The sequence below is a fragment of the Chrysochloris asiatica genome, unplaced genomic scaffold, assembly GCF_000296735.1.
Source record: "Chrysochloris asiatica unplaced genomic scaffold, ChrAsi1.0 scaffold00361, whole genome shotgun sequence".
In the NCBI taxonomy this organism is placed as follows: domain Eukaryota; kingdom Metazoa; phylum Chordata; class Mammalia; order Afrosoricida; family Chrysochloridae; genus Chrysochloris; species Chrysochloris asiatica.
The window spans coordinates 2032763-2054934 of NW_006408879.1; the positions used below are offsets into that span (position 1 = coordinate 2032763).

Consider the following 22172-nt stretch of genomic DNA (forward strand, 5'->3'; position numbering starts at 1 on the left):
CGAGTCTGTCACCTGTCTCTGGGTTTGCGGCACTGTAACGGGATGGGGATAGCCCAGGTTGCAGATCCCTGGCTGCGTGGACATGCCACCTGAGTCGCTCTCCAAGCTGGTCATTGTAGTAGATGCAAATAGTTACCAAGCGCAGCTGCTAACACCAAGATTTGAAGTTGTAGTCCACACAAAGATGTACTTCCTAGAGATGAGCCATTGAATGCTTAGGGAGCACAGTTCCACTCCACGGGCTTGCCGTGGAGTCAGGTCACCTCTTGTTCTGGCTGTTCAGTGCTGTTAAGTCAGTTCCCACGCCTCCACAGCGAACTCTCTGTAGGGGTTCTGAGGAGCAGCTGGTGGCTTTGAACTGCCTGCCTTGTCGTTAGCAGTCCAGTGCTGATCCTACAGTGCCAGCCTAGGGCTCCTAGAGTCACCTAGACAGCTGTTCCTGTGTGAGGAGACCCGTGCTGAGGCTACCTGTAGAGAAGGCCATCTGCAGGCCGTTTGTGGAGGGAGCCATGTGTTTCCTCGTGTGCAGTGTGTAGGTTTCCATAGTGGCATTCAGAGCGAGGTGCCAGGTGTGAGAAGTCCCAAGTCTGGGGGCCTCCTAGACTGCTATGTGGCCCTGCGGCTGGCTGCCCCCTGAAGGTCACTTGTGATTGCCTTCTGTGGTGTAGAGTGTGAACAGAGGCCAAACTCTCCTCCCTACTGTGGCTCACATGGCCCTGGGCCAATGAGCTCGTCCCAGCCAGCAGGACTAGGATGTAGTCAGCCATGGGGCTTCTGACGCGTGTAAACACCCGCTAGCTACACCCTGGCCTTCCAGTAATCAGCGGCCTGCCTTTTTCTCTAGTTGACCAGAGCTTTCAGCTCCCTTTCTTTCTCAAGATCAGCATCTCAGTTAGGGCTTTGCTTGGTAAGGACCTGAAGTACAGCACAGTCTGTGAGCATCTGCTGAGTGATTTGGAATCGAGTGATATGTGGAGCACCACATGCAAAATCCATGAGCATTTGTTGGATGGGTTACAAGTGGAAAGTGGGGTCTCATTTCTCTAGTTCTGGATTCTTCGGAGTAGAGAGGGTATTTGGATTTGGGGCAGCAAGAGAGACCTGTGTCTACCACGACCCCTCTTTGGTCCACCACAGACACTGCTGTGCTTCTCGGGTGCACTTCATCACCTTCCTTATTCAGGACCCTGGACAGGTTTGCAGGGACCCTCACCATCTGGCCCATCTAGTCCAGCCTCATCGCCTCTCTTTTTATTCTTACTCTGAAGTGTATGACTTGTCTGAATTCATGATGGAAAAGACCCAGGACAGCTCAGCACAAATTGGTCCCTGTGAGTAAGGCTGTGCATAAGGGATGAAATAGAATTGAAAGGTAATAGAATTTTTCCACATGTTTTTGAAGCTCCCTCGTGTATCTCTGCCTTCCTTTTTGTTGTTAGGTGCTGTTGACTCATAGCAACCCCATATAGGGTTTGGAGAAGTGGCTGGTGAATTTGAACCGACAACCTTGAGATTAATAGTCCAGTTCTTATCCTACAGCTGCACACCAGGTCTGCCTCTCTATGTTTCCGTTATCTCGGACACCAGCCACTCTTCCCATGGCTCTCTCTCCTTCTCTGTTGGGTTTGATAATTCATTGTAGTGGCCACAGAGAACCCACAGACCATCTTCACAGTTCTGTGGTTTACTAAGGAAATAACGGCTGTAGCTCAGGATCAGCACCAGCTTGCTGGGAACAGCAACTGCTCGCAGTCAGCATCAGGAAGCACACAGGCAAGGTCTGGGAAGACCCCTGAAGTGAAGAGCACATCCCTTCTTCAGTGGATTCAGACCATTCACAGCTGGTGAATGCAGCGAGAAGGCCCTACTTGCTTTGTTCCTAGTACCTGACACAGGGACTAGATAAATCAATAAACCAAACTCATGTTCAAAAAAAGTACATGATCTTGTTGAGGGAAATTGAGTATTCCTAAGTTATAAAAGTACCCGAAACTGCTCCTTCTCTGATTCAGGGGTTCCATGTCTAGGACTTATCCCAAGGAAGCAATGAGACGTGTGCTTGCAGATTGGTATGCAAGGATATGGTTCCCCTTCCAGCTAATGGTAAGCAGTGTTGGAAATAACCTCCTCGCTGGACAGTCGGGTTAGATACTAATCCATGTACCACTGTAGGGAAAGATTGGTCTAATAATGTGTGATGGTGTTAATGATGGATTAAGACAAAAGCAGAGTGTAGCTGAATAGAGTCCAATTTGTAAAAGCAGTGAATAATAGAAAAAGATGCAAGTTCATGCTCTAGAATGTTTGTGGTCATAATCTTTAGAAAATGAAATTATGGGCAGGTTGTTGTTTTCTCCCCATTGTACTTTCTCTGACTCTTCTAAAAAGAATGCAGTTCTGTGTGTTAAATCAGAAAATATTTTCTTATAAATGTTGTTGTTGTTGTTAAGTACCGTGGGTTCCGACTCATAGTGACCCTGCACAAGGTTTCCGTGGCTGTAAATCTTTATGGGAGCAGAAAGCCTCATCTTTCTCCCACGGAACAGATGGGAGTTTCAAACTGCTGACCATGAGATTAGCAGCCCGATTCGTAACCACTACGCTACCAGAGCTCCTTTTCTTATAAATATACAATCCTGATATTTGAAAAACTATATTACATGCCATTGAGTTGGTTCAGACTTAGAGTGAGCCTATATACAAGAGAACCAAACACTGCCTAATCCTGCCCCATCCTCACAATTATTGGTACCTTTAAGCCCATTGCTTATAAAAATCCTGGATGCAGTAACACCCCATTAAAATTTACATGATTTTGTGTACATTTTAAGACAGTTTCAGACATGACTGGTATTAGACTGATTTTACTAAACTTTTGGCAACTGCTAAGTACTTGATGGACAAACTTATAAATAAATTGCACCCCAGCAGCATAGAGGCACCTCGTCTTACAAACCGTTCTCAGGTTAGGAGAATGATGCTGGTACCGTTCAGTGACTTGCTGAAGGTTCTCAGATGGGATTTGATTCCTTCCTAGAGCCCCTGCTGACCAGCAGGACAATGCTGCCCATCATCTGTGGCTCCTCTCCATGGCATGCCTCTTATGCCCAGCACAGTAAAGGCCTTCTTCTGTCTAACGAAATTGTTTTCTTTCCCTGCATAAAATGGACAAAAAACCCACACACAAAAAAAATGTACATGCCATATATAGTATATGTTGTTGTTGTTAAGTGCCTTCGAGTCAGTTCCGACTCATAGCGACCCTGTATAGGGTTTCCAAGGATTGCCTGGTTGTTTTGAACTGCTGACCTTGTGGTTCGCAGTCCAATGCTGATCCTATATGTATATACTTGTTGTTGTTATTGTTGTTAAGAGCCGTCAAGTTGGTTCCAATTCATCGTGACCCTGTGTAGGGTTTTCAAGGAGCGGCTGGTGAGCTTGAACCACCGACCTAGTGATTCAAACCAACCTTGCAGTCCAGTGCATTAACCTGCAGCACCACACCAGGACTTTATATATATATATGCCCTATAGGTTATAAATATATGCACACATGTGAACAGATGTATACATGCATGACGTGTATGTTATAGGATACACATTACAGCTATATGCATGCATACCACACACATGTACATTGTATATGTACATACATCATGAATGTTAGAAATATATGGAGTCCTAGTGTGGTGCCAGCCACTCCTGGGAAATCCTACACAGGGTGGCTATGACTTGAAACCAAGTTAATGACACTTAACAACAATGCCATATATGTTATTATGCTATAATTGTATGTAGGCCAACATGCCATATATGTCATGGTTATACATATGCATATAAACATGTTACAAAAATGTATTTTCAGTTTGTTCTCAGTCCAACTTAAACAGAGTTCTGGACCAGTGACTGTTGTAAGCTGATTCTGATGCCAAATACTATTTTCAGTTTTCATTATTGTTGCCTCTTATTATCAGTATCTTTATAGATCTGATCTTTGAACCTCTGTAAATGACACCATTCATGCTACAACACGGTGTATCATGCATGTTATTGGCCCAGACAATCAGCACTGTATGTGGTACATGTCTCTGACCCAGATAGTCCTAACTAAAGTCATAAAAGGTCTCAATTCCCTACATGTTAAGTGAATGCTGTTTGCAGTCGTCTGTTAGTGACTAGCTTGAGAGAATGAAAGACTAAGGATGTGTTCTCAACAATAAAATGCTTAAAACAGTGAAGACAATCACTTTTAAAAAGTTGTAGCAATAGCGTGTCTCTGTTCTCCTCATTTCCCTTACAGGGTATTGGGAAGGGACTAGAAGGCTGGGGGCAGGGTTGTGAAGGGGAGGATGTGAGTTTTTAATGCTTTGAAGGTGCTAAGGTGCTGGGCGGAGTCCTTGCCCTCCTTTGTGGCTGGGAGCTACATTGTAATTGTAGTTCAAAGCTGAGAAGTCAGCACTGTGAGAGGCAGGAGAACTAGTACCTGCTTAATTAACATAGTGAGGTTTTCACTCCTGGGGGAAGAAAGGAGGAAACTATTTGAATAAAATCAAAGCCCAGTGGTTGGCCTGACCCCCTGCAAAATAAAGTAGAGAAGGTTTTGAGAAGCTGTGTTGTCAATTGCTGCTTTAGAAGAAGCTGGAAGTTGGGGTTTGCTCCCTGCTGCTGGATGAGCTCTGGAGTTGGGAGTGGGGGTGGGCTTTCTCAGATCTGCGGCTCCTCTCATGTGGGCTCCACCTCTGGAGATCCTTGGACCATCCCCAAACCTCCCAAAGCCCACTTAACTCAGAGCAGCAGGCCAGTAGATGACGGTGTAGAATTTGTATCATCTAGGTGTTGGGGTTTACTTTTCCAACCAACCGTCTTTGTATTCTTGCACCCCATTTCCCAAGCCTGTCCCTTACCTGCCGTATTAGAGCGATGTGAGGAAAACCAGCCTGCTTCAGGAATGTGGAGTAAGTTTCTAGACGGCTCTGGTCCCAGAATCCAGTGCAGGAACCCAACTCACAACCGTCTGTAGTTGGCATGCTCCTGCAGCAAGTTGGTAACTCATCTGAGCTCTGTTTTACAGAGAAGTTTTACCAGTACTGAATGTATGTTTTCCCTCGTCTTCAGTAACTCAGCATCAACTGTGTGCTCTGTCCGTCCACACAGTGTCTATTGTCTATGTGTTCTCACTGTTCATGAATTAAACATGTCAGCCCAGCTTGTGCCATTGGGAGCAGTATCTGGTAGCATCAGTGAATTCCAGAAGGGAACGTTGGCTCCCATCTTGTGCAGAACACAGTCCTTAGGGTCTGCTGGTGGTGGCAGGGGGGCTGTCAGTGAAACTGTGGCTCTGTGGACTGTACACCATGGGCCAGGCATGGACCAAGAGCAGTGCCCAGCTGAAGAGAGGTGTCTATTGTGTCTGGCTGTTTAAGTGCTTGGTGTTTTCTCTTCTGGAGAGGCTGAGAGGAGCAGATCACTGAGCTAAGAGCTGCCACTGCTTCTGAGGGGGGTGTGTGTGTGTGCTGACCATTGACAGGCGCTAGTATTCATTCTCTGTCTATTGATTGTCTGTTGCTTATCTGTTGAATTGCTTTAATATGGCCCTTCTGGCAATAGTTTTGTTAACTCCCACAGATTGATTGGGTGGGACAGTGCAGATAGGTGGATTCCCTTAGAGGGAATTGGTCAGTTTTACCATCCCACTGGGCTTCAAGGGAACCAGTGCTAGAGGTTGGAAGGGATACTTCACTACCTCATCTCCTTTAGCCCCATAGTCCTTGCTCTGAGAACCCCATGCAACAGCCGTAACATTGGAGACAGTGAGCTATGGCAGTGGTAGGGGACAGGCAGCCTAGGCTCCCTGACCTTCCGGGGACTTACTGACAGAGCTAAAGAGCTTGGTAACGCTTGCCCTGTTCGGGGCCCAGGCCCAGAGTGAGAGAGGTTCCTGATCAAAGAACAGAATCTGAGTTGTAGGGTAAGCACTCGGCTGCAAGGTTGGTGGTTCAAACCTACCAGCCGTTCCTCAGAAACCCTTTACAGGGTTGCTATGTGTTGGAACAGTTCAAAGACACCTAACAGCAACAAGTTCCTTTAATAACCCCGTGATCATGAGCATGGTCTGTGAGTTTGGTGTGGCCAGTACACAGGGGAAGTGAGCCTATCCAAGCAGCTAGAGAGCTGTGAGAAGGCTGCAGGTGGGAGAGTCTGTAAAGAGGCGGCACCTGCCTCATTTTAGAGAAAGCCTCTCACCTCATGTTCTGCAGTGACGGCTGTCTCTTGGCTGGGTGCACTCTTACATCTTTTTTCCCCTGCTCTTGATTAGTGAAGAGTCTTGGTGTGGCGCTGTGGATTAATGCACTAGACTGCAAAGTTGAGTTAAACCACAGTGGGCAGTTCAAGCTCACCAGTTGCTCCCTGGAAACCCTATACAGGGTCGCTATGGGTCAGAACCAACTTGACAGCACTCAACAACATTAGTGTCAGATCTTTGCGTTTTCCTTCTCTGACAGGTTCCAGCTTTTGCAGCTTTTACTGTATAAAGCAGCATGCTTCAATCTTTGTTACATTTTGGATTTCTAACTCTTTGAACTACTTTGTACCTGTTTTTGAATTTTAGAATGGCAGTTTTCCATTGAAAGTTGGTATCGGCATAGTGAATGTTTATGTTTAAAACAATTTCTTTGACATGCAGCAAATTGCACGTATTATACGTTCACACTGCATGTATTCTATGCACACACTGCATGTATCACACGCACACACTGCATGTATCACACGTGCACACTTCATGTATCATACATGCACACTGGCTTGAGTTCTGATTTGTATGCACACCCAAGAAACCTAGAAACCCTTTGCCCTAATCAGGTTTCTCAATTTCAGTGCCTCCCTCCCATTTGCCCCTCTCCAGCCAACCCGTGATGGGATTTCTGTAAGGGCAGCTAACTCTAGGTCAAGTCGAGCTTTGTTGGAACGGAACCCGGTAGTAGTCCTCTGACTTCTTTCACTCAACAAATGTTTTGGGAATTATCCATGTTGCTAGTACCAGTTGATTCTTTAGGGTTCCCTAGGCGTCAGATATTCCTTCTTTAAAGCAGCTGGCTTTGGGTGTTGGTTGAGTAAGTGAGGGTCGGAACCCACAGCTACCTTATACTGTCCCGCGATTGTCTAGTACCAAGACTTCACATGGGTGACCAGTGTCTTAGGAAATAGAACTGTTCTGAGTTGTTGTCCAGGTCAGTACACGCACGTCCACTGTTGTGTCTGCACTGCCTTCCAACACAAGAACTCCTTTTTGTTGTGAGCTGTAAGGTTTTCATTGGTGAATTCCGGGAAGTAGCTTTCCAGCCCTTTCATCCTAGTCTGTCTTAGTCTGTAAACTTGGCTGAAATCAGCCCACCGTAAATGGTCCTGCTGGTGTTTGAAATACCGATGGCATAGCTTCCAGCATCCTAGCAACCCTCACCACCGCCTTACGACACACTAACATGAGTTTAGGGTGGGCCTGAAGACTGCTGTGCGTGGCTCGGCATTGGCCCTGTGTCTGGCGACAGTGCTGCCGTTACCAAGGACTGGTGTGTCTTCTCTGCAGGTCCTCTCCACCATGGGCGTGCGAGGTCTGCAGGGGTTCGTGGGGAGCACGTGCCCACATATCTGTACGGTAGTAAACCTGCGAGACCTGGCTGAGCGCCACCAGAGCAGACACCCTGGCTGTCCCCCAACCATCGTGGTTGACGCCATGTGCTGTCTCCGGTACTGGTACACACCTGAGTCCTGGGTCTGTGGCGGCCAGTGGCGAGAGTACTTTTCTGCCCTGCGAGGCTTCGTCGAGACGTTCACAGATGTGGGCATCAAGCTGGTGTTCTTCTTCGATGGCATGGTGGAACAGGACAAGCGAGCCGAATGGGTGAAGCGCAGACACAAGAACAGCAGGGAGATTTCCAGGATCTTCCACTATGTCAAGTCCCGAGGCGAGCAGCCTGGCAGGCACATGTTCTTCATCCCACCCGGACTGGCTGTGTTCACACGGCTCGCCCTGAGGGCCCTGGGCCAGGAGACCCACTGCTCCCTGCAGGAGGCTGACTATGAGGTGGCCGCACGCGGCCTCTGGGAAGGCTGCCTGGGGGTCCTGGGCGAGGACACCGACTACCTGATCTACAACACCTGTCCTTACCTCTCCATCAGGGAGCTCTGTCTGGACACGCTGGACACAGTCATGCTGTGCCGGGAGAAGCTCTGTGAGAGCTTGCGTCTCAGCGTGGCTGACCTTCCACTCCTCGCCTGCTTGCTTGGGAATGACATCGTTCCTGAAGGCATGTTTGAAGGCTTTCGCTACAAGTGTCTGGCTGCGTACACCGCTATGAACGAGAGCCTGGACAAGAGGGGCAGTGTCATCCTGGCTGTGGCTGACCATATCGCTCGCGTTCTTCACCTGCATCAAGGTGAGAAGACATTAGAAGAAATGTTACCTTTGGGACCAAACAAAGCACTTTTTTATAAAGGAGTGACATCATACCTTTTGCCAGGACAGAAATCACCGTGGTTTTCCCCTAAATCCAATGCTGTAGTAACTTTGGACAAGCAAATTTCGTCCTTGAGTTCAGACCCGGACTCCCAGCCAGAAATCCCCAGGTGTGCAGACCCGGACTCCCAGCCAGAAGCATCGACATGCACAGACCCTGAAATACAGCAGCAAGGAGCTTCTGGTTCCTACCATGAGGTCCAGCGTGACACAGCCATGGTTTCAGACCCTGAAATCTTAAAGGTATGTAGATGTGCCCTCCCATATAGCGTGCACTCGGAGTGAGGGCCGAGAGCAGGGGCCAGTGCCTGGTTAAGAAGGATGGCAGATGCGTGTGAAAGCTGGCCGTGGGGGTGGCATGTAAGGTGATTGGCTTTACACTTTGTACCCACGGTAACAAGAACTCGTCCCAGGAAAATGAGAGCAGTATGGGGTCTTTATGGGCGGGCCTTCTGACCCTGGCTGCTTAGTTCATGAGGAGGTAGAAGTCATGCGAGTCCTTGAGTCCCTCACAGCCCCGTGCTGTGCTGGTGTTTGACCTTGCCCAGTTTCGGTCACGAGCAGACACCCAGGAAACTGCCGTGCAGTGTCCGGTCCAGAGCAGCAGCTTATCTTGACCAGGAGAGCTGGACAAGGCACCTCTACTAGGTCCGCAGCTCTGATGGGGAAAGGAGAAGGAGGCATTCTAGGTGATGCTGTAGCAGGGAGGGACAGTCAGGTGAAGCACAGGTGAGGAGCGGGCAACCTCCCAGAACAGATAAGGGGTTGGAGTTCTCCAGGAGAAAGTAAGGAGGCACAGGGTCTCTGGATGAGCAGTGAAGTTGCTCCTGTCTTGATGGGTGACAGGTTTCTGCCGTAATGAGCAACCACAGCTGGCTGTCACAGGCTTTGACAAACGAGGGTCATGATGAGCCCTGGTTCTAGGAAGCGCGTGCGCAGTGGCTGGAACGAAGCCTGGAGTGAACCTTCTGGAACCCTTGTATCATAATGGAGACAAAAAGTACTGAGCCCTTGTGCTGGGAGTGGATCTGCTGGACAGGCTGATGCCACCTTTGGGAGGGAATGTGGCACAGTGGTGCATGGCTGGAGAGCCTGGAGACCAGAGGAAAGGGAATGAGTCCATTTCTGAGGGCCACACGAAAGCTGGCCTCTGGCAGGTGTGACTTCTTCTGTTTGCAGGTTACAGAGGAGCCCTGGTGCTACAGTGGTTAAGCACTTGACTGCTAACCCAAAGGGTGGTGGTCTGAACCCACATAGCACCTCCAGTGGAGAAGAGACCACCTAGGAACCCCTGCAGGGCAGGTCTAGGTCACAAGGGTTCCCCGTGAGTCTTTGTTCCCAAGGAAAAGTCAGCTGTGTTGTATTGACATTTTGACCAGGTTGCTAAAGCCCAGCACGTTCAGGGTGAGAGCTACCTGCTCTACAACATCCTGAGCAGCGGAGAGATCGAGTGCAGCAACACCTTGGAGGATGAACTGGAACAGGCCCTTCCGAGCCAGGCCTTCGTCTACCGCCCTGTGCGCCAGCGTGTCTATGCACTCCTGCTGGGGAACGGGGAAGGTGAGTGTGCTCTGGGCCCCATGGAGGAGAGCGGAGAGCCTTTCATTTCAGACACAGAGCCGAGTAAGTGGGGTTTTGTTCCTCTGTAAACTCTAGAACACAATACTACTCACATCTGTAGAATGTTAAAAGTAAATGTCATGGGACAGCCATAAGTCATTAGCAAGCAGTTGATCAGTATTCAGTAAAAGAATACTGCATTGTTTCTATAAAATATTGTGTTTTAATACCTTAAAAGGATTTGTGTTTTTTTGGAAAATGTGAAAACTCTTTATTCCTACAGTAATGTAGGGTGTGGTTATTATTAGCAGAAGCCATTGTCTGCTTTGTCTCCCTTCACAGTGTGATCCTCATCAAATAATTTTACAAAATCTGGTGCATCATGTTTTAAAATATAAACAAGTATTTGGTGTTTTGTAGTTAAATGTACATTTGTCCCACCCATTTTCCATTGCACCCCAGTCACTGAAATGGAACCTCCAACCCCTAGTGCACAGTTGTGGGTCTGTGGTCTCCACAGGGACTGGGTTACCAACGAGCTGGTGTCATAGGGTCTGATGGGAGCGTGCTGGGGAAGCGGGGCCCGCGCAAGCTGGTACCAGGGCCAGCATGAGCAACGACAGGACCTCAGTGGAACAGTGCCTGGGGCCCTTTTGCCCAAACATTGTTTCTAAGTACCAGTATTGTTGTTTTGTCGACTCAGTTCCGACTCATAGCGGCTCTGTGTAGGCTTTCCAAGGAGCACCTGGTGAGGTCTAGCACATTACCCACATTTAGTAATAGTATTAACCACAATGTTGGCAGTCCAAGCTCACCAGCCGCTCCTCGGAAACCCTATACAGTGTTGCTATGAGTCAGAACCAACTTGAAGGCATTTGCCAACATTACCCTATTTCAGATAGTGGTTTTGTCATGGTGGTGGTGGGTTTGGGCCGTGTATCAGCTGCAACTCATTTCAATCCTGTATAGGGTTTATGAAGGAGCTCTGGTAGCGTAGCGGTTACGAACTGGGCTGCTAATCTCACAGTCAACAGTTCGAAACTATACCAGCTGTTCTGCTCCTGTAAAGATTTGCAGCCTCGGAAACCCTGTACAGGGTTGCTTTGAGTCGGCACCGACTCCACGGCACATAGCAACAACAACAATAGGGTTTATGAGGCTGTGAATCTTCATAGGAGCAGAAAGCCTCATCTTTTCTCCCGTGGAGTGACTGGTAGACTCGGACTGCTTACGTTGTGGTAGCAGCCAGCTCATAATCCACTATGGTAGCAGGATAGTGAATGGTTTACAGTCGGGAAAGGTGTGTCACATTGTATTCTTTCACCATAGTTACTCAGTCTGTATGCTGAACTAATAATTCAAGACTCTGGATTATGTGAAGAAGAATGTGGCATCAGGATTGGAGGAAGTCTCATTAATAACATCCGATATGCAGATGATGCAGCCTTGCTTGCTGACTGTGAAGAGGACTTGAGTCCTCACAACTGGAGGAGTAAATAGCATCATGATAAATGGAGAGAAGATTGAAATTGGCAGAGACTTCATTTTGCTTGGTTCTATAATCAGTGCTCTTGGAAGCAGCAGTCAAGAAATCAAATGATGTCTTGTTTATACAAGACCTCTTTAAAATGTTCAAGAGCAAAGATGCCAGTTTGAGGACTAAATAATTAACCGAAGCCATGGTATTTTCGTTTGCCTCGTGTGTATGTGAAGCTGGTTACTGTAGAGGAATTGATACATTTACGTTAATGGTCTTGGTGAAGATTATTGAACATACCATGGACTGCTGCCAGAAGAACAAACCAGTCTGTCTTGGAAGTGACGTTGGGGAGACTTTGTTTCTCATACTTTAGACTTGTTGCCAGGAGGGACCAGTTCCTGGAGAAGGACATCATGATTGCTAAAATGGAGGGTCAGCGGAAATAAGGAAGACCCTCAACGAGATGGTTTGTCACTGTGACTGCAGCAGTGGACTTAACCCTAACAGTGGTGACGGTGACGCCGGACCCAGCGGCATTTCCTTCTGTTGTGCAGTGACTAACAACCATTCCAGAAAGTGGACGTCAATCGTCTGAACGTGGTGCTCGATGGTCGGATTAGAGGCTGTGATGATTCTTTTTTAGGAAGGCGGGGTTAGAATCAGCTCTCAATAGAACCCTAGCACCACCCAACACATACTGCCGTTCCCATATGTGGCCTCAGGAAGATGTCAGAAAAGCTGACTTAAAGTCAGAAACAGAAGAAGCTACTTAACAAACTTTGGGGTCACAAACGTTTAAATGGCTATTTTCTGTTTCTGTGTCTATCAGGTGCTCTTCCTATAGTCTTTCTTAGTTGCCATGAAAGATTGCAGATTGACTGTAATGATTATTATATTCATCATGAACCTTTTTTTGCAGTATAAAATTGTTTACCTGGAGTTGTTTCCAGAGCAGTTTCTTCAGTGAGATTAAATATATATACATACATATTTTATAGTTTTACCAATTTTTATATTTTACTCTTTGTTAATACAATTTACTCCTGATGTGGTGCTGTAGGATAAGCACTAGCACTGGACTGCTAACCATAGGTCGGCAGTTCAAACCCACCAGCTCCTCCTCAGAACCCCTACGCAAGATCGCTGGGACTTGGAACTGACTCAACGGCACTTACCAACAACGCCCTAACAAGAAAAATTGCTCACATTGAGCTTGTCTTTCTGGTTAACCTTTTAGTCTCACCTTTTGGACTTTCTACTGAAGTTTTATGGAAGAACGTGAAAATGAAGTGCTGCTGCTTGGTGTGTGGTGTCTGTGACTGTCGGGTCTGTGTGACCGTCGGGGTCTCTGTGGCCGTCAGTCTTGGTGGGAGCCTCATCTTTCTCCCATGGAGCAACTGATAGGCTTGAACCTCTGACCTTGCGGTTCACAGTCCAGTGCTTATCCTGCCGAGCCTCCATGCTATTGGTGGTTTATCTTGATGACAAACGAGTGTCATACCCTGTGATATTCTTTCACGTGCACTTGAAAAGAATGCGTGTTCCACAGTTGTTGGATTTGAGGCTTTGCAATAGGGTTGTACCAGCCTTTTACTGATATTCCTAGTTTTATTCTTAGTTACTCAGACAAGAGAGTTGAAATCTCCAGCTATTGGTATGGATTTTTCTATATATTCCTTCATTGGCAGTTTTTCCTTCAGATATTTTGAAAACGCGTTATTAAGTCCTGTGGTGAAATAAGTTCCTCTATGTGACCGTTTGAGGCCTGGTGTGGCGCTGCAGCATAAACACTGGACTGCAACGTCAGTTTGAACTACAAGGTCGGCATGTGAAAGTCACCAGCCGCTCCTTGGAAACCCTGCACAGGGTCTCTATAGAATTGACTCCGTGGCACATAACAATAACACAGGGTCATTTGGCTTGGTTCCTTGATAAAACAGGTTGAGAGATTTTTCCCCTAAACCCTGAGTTGTTGCCTTTGCAGTAATTTTTTACCTTAGAGGGTTTGTTACCTTTGTCCAGGTTGATAGACATTTCTTGGGTAAGCTGTAAACAACTTACGGTTTGATTCTGGGCTGCAACCTGCCCTATGGTTAGCATGCACCTTGTAAGGATAGGTCCGTATGCTAATAAAGTGTTCATAGCTTCCTATGCAAATGCACTGTCTAGGACTACTGTGGAGGGTTGGTTAGTTTGTGGCCTTGCTGGGAAGTCCTTTTTTTGAAATTGATGATGAGTAGTCACTGTAAGTGGAGTCCTGGTGTGGTGCCGTAGGATCAAGCACTGGACTGCAAGGTCGGTTTGAACCATGGGGTCGGTGGTTCAAACTCACCAGTTACTCCTTGGAAACCCTATGGGTCACTATGTGTTGAACCTGACTCAACAGCATTTAACAATGACACCAGTCACTGTAAGGAGCCAGCCCCACATAAATTTTTCAGATAGAAGAAAGTCAACAGGAATCAGCAGAAAGAGAAAGAGAAGAAAGGAACCCACCCCCCCCTCCCCCAAGGGTTTTAACACTGAAGATAGTGAGAGGCCTGGGAGGGGACCTACTTGGGTGAGAGCGCAAAAATCTGAAGAAGGCAGACTTTGCCTACATACCTCCTGATCCTAATCCCAAGTTGTAACCTGTTGCTTCCTTAATAAACCTCTTAATTGTGTGTGTGGATTATGAGTTCTGTGTGGCCATTGCAATGTATGTCAGACCTAGAAAGGAAGTAGAGAGTGCCATCAGAGGGAAGCTTAGGGTTAGGTTGGTCAAAAGGTTGGAGGGTAGAGTTGTGTTTGACCTCCACCTCCTGGGAATCCATTTTGGGCTAATCCTGGTCATGGTTCCTTCTGAAGTTAGGCCAGGTCAGAAGCCACGACACCAGACTCCTAACAGCATGGTTGGCAGTTCAAGCCCACCAGCCTCACTCTGCCCTGTGTGGAGTGCTACTCCACAGATCTGAAACCCAGGAACCCTCCAAACCTCTTGCTTTGTCCTGACTCACTTTTGCTTCTCTGTGGGACTGTGGACTTGTTCCTTGCCAAACCGATGTGCAACCCCAGGACTTCACACACATCAGCATAGGGAACATGTAGCTGTCTTCATGGTAATGCCGATGCATGACCCTAGGCATTAGATCAGAATTGGCCACAGAGGCAGCCGGGCCTGGGAAAGACCACGTAGGAACGTGTGTGCTGCCTGCGCTTCCTTCTGGATTCTGCACAGATGCCTTTGGAAGCTGATGGACTGCCTGGCTCTGTCCTCAGCAATCTTACAGATGGGCTGTGCTTGCTTGTCTGTTACTGAGGTTAAAATCTGAAGCCATGGTGGGAGTGTGGGTTAGGCACTGGGCTGCTGACAACAGGATCAGCAGTTCAAACCCAGCACAAGAGAAAGATGAGACTTTCTGCTCTGTAAAGTTGTATAGTTTCGGAAACACTGTACAGGTTCATTATGAGTTGGAATCAACATGTTGGCTGTTAGTCTGCTTTTGATTTTTATATTGATAAGAAGCTTTGGTGGTGCAGTTGGTTAAGCACTGGATTGTTTACTGAAAGGTTAATGGTTCAACCTAGCAGACGCTCTGTGGGAGAAACATGAGGTAGTTTGGCTCTCTAAAGATTGACAACCTTGTAAACCCTAGAGAGCAGTTCTGGTCGGTCCTTTAGTATCGATACGAGTCAGAATCAGCTGCAAGGCAGTGCTGAGTTTGTTTTTGTATATGTCAACAGCTGTTACGTTTCTTAATGAATCGACCCTTGACAAATTTATGCACCAACCACTGAAGCCAGTGATGATGAAATTGTTGGAAGAAGTGCAACCAGAGTCCTCCTTGGAGGCCAGGATGGCCAAACTTCGTCTCTCATACTTCAGACATATTGTCAGGAGGGACCAGTCACTGGAGAAGAATATTATGTTTGGTAAGGTGGAGGGTCAGAGAAAAAGAGGAAGACCCCAGCGAGATGGATTGGCAAAGTGGCAGCATTGATGGGCTCAAGTATGGCAACAATTGTGAGGTTGGCCCAGGACCGGGCAGTGTTTCATTCTGTTGTATATAGGGTCGCTGTGGGTCGGTACCGACTCAATGGCAGCTAACAACACCCAACTTCCTCAGTCTGAAGTTGATTAAACAAGCAGTCAAAATGCATTGATAATTACTGGTGATTGGACTGCAAAGGTTTGGAACAAAGTGGGAGATCAGCAGTTGAAAAGTATGGCTTTGGTGATAGAAACGGTGCTGGAGATCACATGATAGAATTTTGTAAGAACAATGACTTCTTCATTGCAAATACCTTTTTTAAACTTTATAAAAGACTACATATGGACCTTACCAGGTGGAATACACAAAAGTCAAGTTGAGGTCATTTGTTGCAAGAGAAGGTAGAAAAATTCCTATCATCAGCCAAAAGAAGGGCAGGAGCAGACTGTGGAACAGACCCATCAATTGCTCACATGCAAGTTCAGGCTGAAGCTGATGATAATTAAAACAAGCCCACAAAAGCCAAACTATAACCTTGAACATATCCCACCTGAATTTAAAGATCATCTCAAGAACAGATTTGATGCATCAGGCACTAAATACCAAAGACCAGAAGAGTTGTGGGATGACATCAAGAACATCATACCAGGAAGAAAGCAAAAGGTCACTAAGAAAACAACAAGAAGAAAAACAAAATGGATGTCAAAAGAGACTCTGAAACTTGCTCTCCAGCATAGAGGTGCTAAAGCAAATGGAAGAAATGAAACCGTGCAAGAGCTGAACAGAAAATTTCAAAGAGCAGCATGAGAGAAGACAAGGCCAACTACAATGAAATGTGCAAAGACCAAGAGTTAGAAAACCAGAAGGGAAGAACACACTCAACATTTCTTAATCCAAAAGAACTAAAGAAAACATGCAAGCCTCAACTTGAAATATTGAAGGATTCGATGGGAAAACAAATTGAATGATGCAGAAAGCCTCAAAAGAAGATGGAAGGAATACACTGTCACTGCACCAAAAAGAAATGGTCAATGTTCAACCGTTTGAAGAGGTAGCATCTGATTAAGAGTCAATGATACTGAAGGAAGAAGTCCAAGGTGATTGAAGGCATTGGCAAAGCACAAGGCACCAGGAATTGATGGAATACAAATTGAGCTCTTGCCAACAAAGTCATGCAGCATTGGGGGCACTCGCTTATCTACGCCAAGAAATTTGGAATGCAGCTACGTGGTCAGCTGATTGAAAGTGACCCATATTTATGCCCATTCCAAAGAGAGGTGACCCAATGGAATACAGAATTATTGGACAATATCTTTAATATAGCACGCAAGTAAAATTTTACTGAGGATAATTCAAAAACAGCTGCAACAGTACGTTGACAAAGAACTTCCAGAGGTTCAAGCTGGATTCTGATGAGACCATGGAACAAGAGATATCAGAACGGACATCAGGTGAATCTTGGCTGAAAGCAGAGAATACCAGAACAATGTTCACCTGTGCTTTATTCACTAAGCAAAGGCTTTCGATCACGTGGATCGTGGTAAGCTACAGACGACATTGCATAGAATGATGAGTATTCTGGAACACTGAATTGTGCTTTTGAGGAAACTCTGCGTAGACCAAGAGGCAATTCTTTGAACAGAGTGAGGGAACACTGAATGGTTTTAAAATCGGAAAGCCATGCACCAGGGTTGTGTTCTGTCACCATGCTTATTTAATCTGTATATGCTGAGCACATAACTCAAGAAGCTGGATTATATGAAGAAAACCAGGGCATCAGAGGTGGAAGAAGACACATTAACAGCCTGCATTATGCAGATGATACAACCTGGCTTACTGAAAACGAAGAGGACTTAAAATACTTACTGATAAAGGCCTTTGGTATGAGTTGCACATCAATGTAAAGAAAACAAAAGTCCTCACTACTGGACCAGTACATAACATCAAGATAAATGGAAAAAAGATTGAAGTTGTCAAAGACTTCATTTTGCTCACATCAACCATCAACACTTATGGAACCAGGAGTTCAAGAAATGAAATGAAATATTGCATCAGGCATATTGTATGCACAAGAGCCCTTTTAAGTGTTGAAGATCAAAGATGTCAGTTTGAGAACTAAGGTGCACCTGACCCAAGCCATGGGATTTTTAGTAACCTTATGCGGAACCCTTGTATAGTGCTGTGAGTTAATGTGCCAGACTGCAAAGCTGTTTGAACTGCAAGGTCAGCAGTTCAAGCTCGCCAGTGGCTCCTCGGAAACCCTATATAGGGTCACTATGGGTCGGAACCAACTCGAGGGCACTTTACAACAACACAACAACAACATATTTCTGCAGAAGCTGAGCAGTGAATTAAGATCATAGGAGAATTGTTAGGTTTGAGTTTGGTGCTGGAGGAGATTATTGAAAGTACCATGGATTGCCAAAAGACCAAACCAATCTGTATGGAAGAAGTACAGCCAGAATGCTCCTTTGAAGCCAGGATGTCCAGACTTCAATGACCATATTTCAGACATAGTATCAGGAAGGACCAGTCTCTGAAGAAAGACACCATGCTTGGTAAAGTGGAGAGTCAGCGAAAAAGAGGTAGACCCCCAACAAAATGGACTGGCTCTGTGGCAGCAGCAGTGGCCTCAAGCGTAGCAACGCAGGACCGGACACCTAAAACAACAACTGCGACATCAGACTATGGAGCCGTACGGTGACTATGGATTTTAAAGGCCTGGAGATCAGATCCCAGTGACCAGGAGGGGACAGTTGATGGGTTTCCCTTGTTCTCTCTTTTGTAGTCCTGGCCTGGCCTGGTGCTGTAGGGTAGGCACTGGACTGCTAATCACAAGTTTGGTAGTTCACACCCACCAGCTGTTCCTTGGAAATCCTATACAGGGTAGCTACAGGTTAAAACCAACTCGACAACAGCAACTTTCTCCAACACCTTGGGGAATTTGTGTGTTTATTTCATCTAATCTAGTCAGAGATCTGAGGAGGGAGACGCTAGAAACAGGGGCAGTTCTACAGTTTTGCTCCCAAGGGTAATAGTTTTAGCTTATATATAGAAGACTTTACCAAGTAATATAATGTATACTTTGGGGATAGCAAAAGAGTAAATTTGATTATACTCTTTTTCCATTTTGCATATAAAGTGTTACAGGCAAGAAGTAGACATTAAAGTAGCAAATGATTTTACTTTAAAGATTTATTTCATTTCACTAACGTTAATTATTTCAGTCATAAATAATTTACTTGAGTATATTATTTATTTACTCTCTTAAAATACAAAATGTGTTTCAAATAGTTTTCACCTAGTACTTAAGTTTATGAATACTGACATCAGAAGGACCCCTGAAATGGGGCCCCTGAAACCAGATTTACCTAGGCAGCGTCTTACTTGGTGTCTTTGAGTGGCCATGACTCACTTCTGACTCCCAGCGACTCTGTACAGGACTTCTGAGGAGAGGCTGCTGAGTTTGAACCTTCGACCTTGTGGTTAGCCGTCCAGCGCTGAGCCTACATCTCCGCTCCAATCCTTTCAACTATGAGCTCAGCAAATTGCAAGTTTCAGTGAGAAAATTGGCCTGTTGTTTCAGGAACAGCCAGGCTTGATTTCCTCGTCTCTGCTTCTTGACTTGTAAAGCCTGTCAAGAAGGTGGTTTCACTGTCATTGAACTGGTGCCATGATTTACACCTCTGACTTGATGTGGTGCTCTGGCACTCCAGCCTTGCAGGCAGCACTGTCTCCCACAGACAATGTGTGGCCCTGCCTGTGTGTGTGCTGAGCGCAGCATCCTGTCGGGGCTGGAGCAGTGATCTGGACAGAGAGCAACACCGCCAGGCGTTTCGTTCAGACACTGCCCGCTGGAGCTCGACTTAGGGGCTGCTGACTCCTGTCTCTAGTTGGGGTTAGACCAGACTTGCTGCTCAGCAGGCAGACTCCAGGATGTCTCCACCTTTCCTCCCAGGAACACTGCCTTCTTGTTGCCCAACGCCTTTTCTCTACTCTTTTCTGGAATTTGCCTTGATGCCAGATGGGAGTTTGATTTAAACAGTTACATGAAAACTCAGTGCTGGTGTGTACTGAGCTCCTCAAGCCCCTGGCCTGTGGCTGTACGCTCAGCACTTACTGACCGCTCTCTCCCTGCAGATGAAAACTTCAGTCCAGCCAAGGAGGCCAAGGAGGTGAAGGAAGTGAAGGAATGGTTCGTGTACGCTGGGAACCCTCTGAAGCAGCCGGACCTGGTCAGGCCTCTTCCAGTGAGCGTCCCAGGTACCCTGAGCGGTGTGCCATGTCACTGGCCCGTCCTAGCAGAGCCAAGCGTGGCTCAACATACTCAGCAGGGCAGGCCTTGGTTAGGGTAGCAGCAGGTGCTGTCTGAGGATGTCCTAGGAAGCAGAGTCAGGTGCCAACCACACTTACCTGGACACTGTGCCCTACTGCCCTACACACGGGGCTGGATCATACGGTGGGGAAAGAGAGTGGGATGTGCCCCAAGGCAGAGAGGAGCCCAAGGGACCAGGCCGTCGTGGTGGACGGTCAGGAGTGTGAGCTCTCAGGGATCCCACATTCCAGGGGGCTGGCTGCTAGGGAGCTCTGCGGGTGCACTGGGCTCGGCAGACACTGCTGCAAGGATTGCAGTTAGGTCTCAACAGCCTTTGTTAACTGACTCTGTCTCTCAAAGTATATTTTGATGAGTTACTGAACTGAAGGAACTGAAAATTTGTTTGATTTTCATGGATGGTGATGTGAAACCTAAAGGGAGGGAAGCAAAACAGAGTTCACAGTCTTCCTTCTAGTTCTTAGTGTCTGAAGGTTAGGAACTGGGAACGCCCATTGGGATAATGTTCTCCATATAGACGGACACAGGTGAGGTGAGGTTTTACAGGGTATTTATAGTGGCCCTTTTCATTGTTTTACAGAACAAATATTTTCCTTAAAAGTTTATGTTTTGTGTACTTTTAAGTCCACAGGAATCTGTAGTTTACAACTAAGGATTTGGCTATTTCAAAGTGTTTTTTCGAATTAGAATTGTTTTGGGAAAGAGATTGAGGAAAATTATTTATAGAGAATTTTTCTGTATTCCATCTGTTAGTGATAGACACAAATCCAAAACTAAGTTCCCATGCATGATCCTGATTTTATGACAAGAAGTACTTTGAAAGGAGAGTCAAAATAATGTTCCGCAAATGCTTTCCTGCCTGTGTGATTTTCATGCCATAGTCTCGACTCCCAAACTTAGGCACTACTCTACAGTGTTAAGATGTGTGGTCAGCAGCTGTGGAATTGGGTCAGTTTTGGTTTTGCCTCTTGTCTTTTATTAGAAAGTAAGATATAGTGTTGAGCTTGTCAAAGATTTCCTTTTACCTGTATCCACAATCAACACCCACGGAAGCAGCAGTCAGGAAATCTAGTCGTGTATTGTATTGGGCCAATCTGCTACAAAAGACTAAAACATTAAAAAGCAAAAGTGTCACTTTGTTATCTGTTGGATGATACAGGAAGCATTAAAAGAAGATGAAAGGAATACGTAAAGTCACTGTAACAAATATTATTGATTAACATTCAACCATATGATCATGAACTGATGGTCTTGAAGGAAGAAGTGAAGATAAACAAGGCTCCAGGAAATCATGGCATACCGATTGAAATGTTCCAACATGCTGGAAACACTCACTTGTCTATGCTGATTGGAAGGGAAGAAATACATGTTTGTGTCCATTCAAAGAAAGGTGACCTGATAAAAGGGGAAAATATCAAACAGTAGCCTTACTATAGCATGCAAGCAAAACTTGGCTGAAGATAATTAAACAACAGCTGTAGCAGTATATTGACAAGGAGGATTCAGAAGAGGACATGGAATGTGGGACATCATTGCTGACAACAGATGGATCTAGACTGAAAGCAAGGAATACCAGAAAGGTGTTCACCTGTGTCTTACTGAGTGTGCAAAGGCATTTGACTGCATGGATAGTAAATTCAGTTATGGGTAACATTGTGAGGGATGTGAATTCCATAACACTTAACTGCTCATATGGAACGTGTGCGCTGACCAAAAGGCAGTTGTTTTAGTGATCAAGGGGATGGTGTTTGGTTTAAATTTGGAAAGCTGTGTGGCAGGGTTGTATTCTTTCACCGCACTGATTCACTCTTGTTGTTACTAAGTGCCATCGCGTTGGGTCCGATCCATAACGACCCTGTATCGGGTTTCTGAAGAGCAGCTGGTGAGCTTGAACCGCCGACTTGGCAGAGATCAAACCAACTTTGCAGTCCAGCACATGAACCGACAGCACCACACCAGGACTCCTATTCAATCTTATTTGCCCAGCAAATAATCCAAGAAATGGGATTTTGTGAAGAAGAGCAATGGCATGAGGATTGGAGGAAGACTCATCAGCAGCTTGCTGTATACAGAAGCTGCAGCCGTGTGTTCTGAAGGTGAAGAGGACATGAAGCACTTACTGATGAAGAGTAAAGATGTACTAATCAGTACAGAGTCCATCTCAACAGAAAGAGGATGAAAATCCACACAACTGGACCAGTAAGCAACATCATGATAAATGGAGAAAAGATTGAAGTTGCCAAGGAATTCATGTTACTTAGGTCCACAATCAACATCCATGGAAGCAGCCGTCAGGAAGTCAAATGAAATGCT

The 22172-nt window shown here is 46.2% G+C and overlaps 1 protein-coding gene across 1 annotated transcript in view; it reads left to right on the plus strand.

Annotated features, from left to right (window-relative positions):
- Positions 1 to 7597: 7597 nt before the first annotated feature.
- The window catches only part of FAM120B (family with sequence similarity 120B), a 63584-nt gene continuing 49009 nt past the window's right edge, over positions 7598 to 22172 (plus strand). Inside the window, exons 1-4 of the mRNA XM_006876186.1 lie at positions 7598 to 8758; positions 9895 to 10075; positions 11612 to 11628; positions 19708 to 19789. Of these exons, the coding sequence (XP_006876248.1) occupies positions 7598 to 8758; positions 9895 to 10075; positions 11612 to 11628; positions 19708 to 19789 (1441 nt within the window). The remainder of the gene's footprint in view (positions 8759 to 9894; positions 10076 to 11611; positions 11629 to 19707; positions 19790 to 22172) is intronic.